This window comes from Triturus cristatus, chromosome 1_2, assembly GCF_964204655.1.
Source record: "Triturus cristatus chromosome 1_2, aTriCri1.1, whole genome shotgun sequence".
NCBI classification, from domain to species: Eukaryota; Metazoa; Chordata; class Amphibia; order Caudata; family Salamandridae; genus Triturus; species Triturus cristatus.
In genome coordinates this window covers 1,141,044,755-1,141,049,872 of record NC_140580.1, presented here as the reverse complement: position 1 = coordinate 1,141,049,872, position 5,118 = coordinate 1,141,044,755, and the positions used below count along the sequence as shown (strand labels likewise).

The following is a 5,118-nucleotide window of genomic DNA, read 5'->3' as shown; positions in this document are numbered from 1 at the left end:
TAAGAACAGACTGGATGTAAGAGGGAAATTTGATCTCATCCTTTTTAGTGAAGTCTCTCTCCATGTCCAAAGAATTTCTACCCCCAACAGGGTTGACTTTACTGGGAGCAGTTTCATCATCATATTAAGCGTGAAGAAGCAATCTTCTCTCCATCAGTTTGTCCAGTGAGAATGTCCTACATTACACAGGTCAACACTTTCCGTTATAGAATTTAAAATTATTTCGGGCATTAATCCCACCATAAAACAAATACAAATACAGTACTCAATCATGTTACTGTGAAAGGCTCCCTAACCCTTCATCTATACCCACAAAGCAATAACCCTTCCAAAAAATGTAAAAGTAACAAATATATAATTTTAGTGCAAGAGTTTAACTTGATGTAACACAACACACTGAGTGCTCCTTGAAAGATGCAGTCCCAGAATGTTCTCGGCTTAAGGCATTTTGTACCCTCGCTTATGATGCCTGTCCCCAGTTCACTTTTCATTTATTTTGAATTTGCGCTCTTTTCTCTGGAATTCTCTCTTGTTTCTGATAGCTGCATGGTTCTTCCAAACTGCCATAAAACGCTTCTTCTTGAGGACAGCCGGTGACCCCATACCATTGTCCCACAGGTACTCTGGGGATAAGATCTTGGTGGGTTTATGGTACAGAAAGTATTTGTTTAAGTAGCTCTCGTCATGCCAGATGGCCTCAATGCCTCTATCTTTGTCTCGCATCATGGCTTTGTGGCATTGGCCGGTGAGTTGAGAGACTTCTCTTACTGAGCCTCCAAAAAAGCCTCCAGCATAATAAAAGTCCCCTTCGTCTCCCGGGATGTACGCTTCAGACTGCGGCCTACGCTCGTAAGTGAAACGCTGGCGCTGACTCCTATAGAAACCTGGGTGGAGAGTCCCAAACCTTTCGCTCAGTATTTCCACTCCAACGCAGTCGGTGAACTTCATGTCCACGTCCACCGACACGATGTAGTCCACCTCGTTGATGAAGGTCTCCCTGGAGGCATTGTGGATCATCTCCATGCGCCTCATGGACACCTCCTGCCACCTCTTGTACCCCAAGACCTCGATGATGACCAGCCTCCGTCCAGATGCCAGTGTGAACTCGGGTACCTGCTCAGGCCGGTCCGTGAACACATAATAGTTCACTTTGTGCCCCACCATGAAGAACTTCTCTGCTGTCTCAATAAAGTGCTGGAGAAAGACAGTATACCTGAAAAAAGAACAAAAAGATGTAGATAAGCACACAATCAGCTGGTCCTGGGTCCAAAAGGGCACCCACCATACGTGAGGTGCAATCGTCTCAACAATTTCAAGATTCATTGACTTATTTTCTAGCATCGTAAAAGGTCAAATACAGCTTTATTTAGATGTTTGCACAGTTCCTAACACATGAAACAAATATCTGGCACATGCATCAACATTGCCATTTGCGATTCCTTATTAGCGAAAAATAAGGATTCGCTAATAGGGAATAGCAAAAGGCTATGCATGTAGAAATCGCTTAAAAAATAGCGATTTCTAAACATTCCTTAATTGCGACTCGCAAATTGCGACTTGCAATTAAGGAATACCTCCCCATTCATTCCTATGGGCCAGAGGCCCATAGGAAAGAATGGGAAGACCTTCTCAATTTGCGATTCTCAATTAGAGAATCGCAAATTGCTCAAGCAATTTCAAGGGTTTCAGGGTGTCAAAAGGACACCCTGTTGCACCCCTGAAATCTGCATATGAGTACATCTTGCACATACATATGCCCCAAGGGCATGTGTGTGTGTAAAATGGAACTTTGAAAAATACACTTTAGTGCATTTTTCAACGTTTTTGCAAATTATCATGAAGTTCAACTTCATGGTAATTTTCTCCCCCTATTAGCGAAATCGCTAATTTCTTTACTTTACAGGCACATGCATCAATGTAAAAACCGGTCGCAAACGGGCAGATTCTCAGAATCTGCCCCTTCGCGACCGGTATTTTTGCATTTGGGATGCATCATCCCAAAAGCAAAAATCGCAATTTAAGGATTCTCTAAATTGCGATTCCTTAAATTGCGATTGCATTTAAGGAATCCCAAATTGAGATTCCTTAAATGCAATGCATGAAAGTGAAAAAATTAGCGATTTCGCTAATAGGGGGAACAAATTACCATGAAGTTGAACTTGCCAGTATCTGGCACATGCATCAACAAAGACTTTTGCGATTCCTTAATAGCGATTTTTAAGGAATCGCAATTTAAGGAATTGCAATTTAGAGATTACTTAAATTGCGATTTTTGCATTTGGGATGATGCATCCCAAATGCAAAAATACCGGTCGCAAAGGGGCAGATTCTGAGAATCTGCCCGTTTGCGACCGGTTTTTGCTTTGATGCATGTGGGCCCTAATTCCTTATGTGCGCATTTTAATATGGTTTCCCTATTGTTATATATATATTCACAGAAAAAGCAGAGTCACCTATGACAACATTGAGGGCATTTCTGTGGCGGATACTTGATGTGGCTGGCTTTAAGATGCCATCAATACATATCGGTTAAACATTTGTTTAAAGCCACAGTTAGAGAGTTGTTGTTCACAGACAGTGAATGGAAAAGATGGCCAGCAGCGCCCGCTTCAAGCTTATACAGCTTCATTATTTGCATCGCACTGACATGACCCCTCTCAGATCGGGCCAGCCACATGTGCTCATGTGACGTGGGATCGCCCTCGACCCCAGCAGGAATGGTCAGGTGTATTGGAGACCCTTCGAGAGGCGACTGGACTCCGTCTTGAGGAAACCATTCAACATTGCCTTTTAGAGGTTTTGCCGCCCCCAAAGAGGCGTAATTGAATGCAACAGAAGATTGCAAATTTAGGACTAGTACTCACTAGACGCTACATAGCGATTCACTGTATGCACCCTGTGCCCCCCCCCCCCCGCAGATTGCCCAGATGGATAAAAGATATGAGTGAATGGGGGTGGCAGAGGAGAGACATCTGCGTATAGTCCGTACGATGAAAATGCCGAACGAGATTTGGTGATGTGGGGTGGGGATTATTGCTGAGCAATTTACAGCCCCCCCGGACAGGTGGCAGCGGGATCTGATCCCTATTTACAGACTGGAACCCCAGTCACACAGATGGGAAGTGGTGGGGGTCCCCCTAATAGTCAAGGTAACTAGTCTCTGGGCCACTGGGCGATGCGGTAGACGGGCTGCTCACCATGGGTAGAATCCCAGAACCTTGGTTTTGGGAGGAAAGAGGGGGGGGTCCCCTTACAGACATAAACACCATCACACTAAGTTTTAGGGGAGGTACACAGGGGATGGGAGCCCGGCATTTCACTTCATTACATAGTACATCATACTTTCATTATGAGAAGGATGCGACTCAAAACAAACTGTACAACCACATGTGGCCCTGACGCCAGGGGATATGCAGTAATGCTGCTTCTTAATTGCTGTCCAGTTTTTGATTTTTTCTTTGCAACAGTATTGTATTTACTGATAGCTGTATTGCTGTTATTCAGAAGAAAAACAATATAGGATTTATACACAATGAATGTATGATATACTATGTAACGAAATGAAATGCAGGGCCCCCATCCGCTGTCACCTTCATCAGGACCGGTCACCCCTTCCCAGGCAGCCCCCGGTAATCTGGTAAGAAAGTGCAGTGCAGTGGAACCCCAGGATAGAGTTCAGGCTCAGGAGCTCGGCGGAGTAGCTCCCATCACCGCCACCATCTTGGCTGTGCACCAGCTGTGCAATATATTCAAGATATACTAATCATTTTGTAGGTGGGATGTATTATGCACATAGTACATCCTTTAATCATATCTTTGGATCCCATCCCTTTCCTCCTGTATTCACCATTTAAGTGGACCATTCCCTGCATCCTGTGCACACAGAGTTCACTTGTGACTTGCACTTGTTACAGAAGCACTATACTCTTCAAACACACTATAAAATCCCACACCTTCTCCAGGATATTAAATTACGGAATGGTGGGTTATTTTGACTTTTGTAAAGGTGTAGAGTGTAGACTTAAAACCTTTCTTGTGGTTGCTTAACATATACACGCTGTGTGCGAGCACCTATCAGCTGTGTACTTTCTTTGACTATATGGCAGGATTTCTCTACCTTGTGTGATGTTAGGTCAGAGCAGGCTCAAGGGTGCCAGCCAATGTGTTGTCACACTGGCACCAGTGGACATATGTGGGCGCACCACATTTAAGTCATATGGGCATGTGGTCGCTTACGATGTACTTCCAGGTAAGAATAAGTAGAGCAAGTGGGTGGTACCAGAGCCTTTGCAAAGTTTGCTTATTATGTGACTTGGCGTCCAGACTCACAAACAGCATTGTTATTGTTTTCATTCTGGGGTCTGGTCTCCCTTAGGGTTCATTACTCCATTCTCTTCTTGACGCATCCCTGTGGATGTGTTTGTTCCTTCCTCCTGCAGAGCTCCTCCTTCTGTGCCACAGCCTGAATTCCTTGACTCATTACAACTCACGTCTTGGAGAAGCTGGTACGCTCAGAGTAATGACCACTCACTTGCTCCTCACTCTAATATTCTGTGTGATAGGAACAGAGTTAGTCAAACTCTACCTTTGTCTGTCCTATATTTTCACCTGCGTGATCATCACTAGAACATTCCTGTGTCTGCTGCATGATTGACAGGAACTTCTTCGTGCTGCTGACCAGTCCGCTTCTCCTCCACATCTGCTTAGAATCACCTCTGCAAATGCAACTCCCCATACTTGCCCAGATGATACTTTCTGTGTAGCCACTTAGAGCTAGCCAGATGTTTCATTGTGGAAACTTGGGATTATCATCAAATTTCATAATTGTTTCTTTTGGTTGACTGACAGAGTACTGGCCCAAGTCCAAATTGGTCTCCAGTGTAAATCCCTTGCAGGCCACGGTGCAGTCAATCAGTAAGATCAAAGAGTATCTGGAATCAGATCAACAGGAAAGATCATTTCTACTTAATAAAGTTAAGGGGTTAAGCACTTCAAGCACGTCGGTTGCTGTTTCTTACTGTCCCAGTAGTAGAGCTCAAGGGGCAATAGCCAGAGTTGGTACTTCTCATAATTCAAAGACATAGTATCTGCTCTGGAACTTCCTATTTTAGCTCCACC

The 5,118-nt window shown here is 44.3% G+C and overlaps 1 protein-coding gene across 1 annotated transcript; it reads right to left on the bottom strand.

The window, feature by feature from the left end:
- Positions 1 to 363: 363 nt before the first annotated feature.
- On the bottom strand, positions 364 to 1,207 carry LOC146868867 (histo-blood group ABO system transferase 1-like). Its single transcript, XM_085616331.1, has one exon. The coding sequence runs from the start codon at positions 1,162 to 1,164 to the stop codon at positions 481 to 483; it is 684 nt and encodes a 227-aa protein (XP_085472457.1). The 5' UTR covers positions 1,165 to 1,207; the 3' UTR covers positions 364 to 480.
- Between the last annotated feature and the right edge of the window lie 3,911 nt (positions 1,208 to 5,118).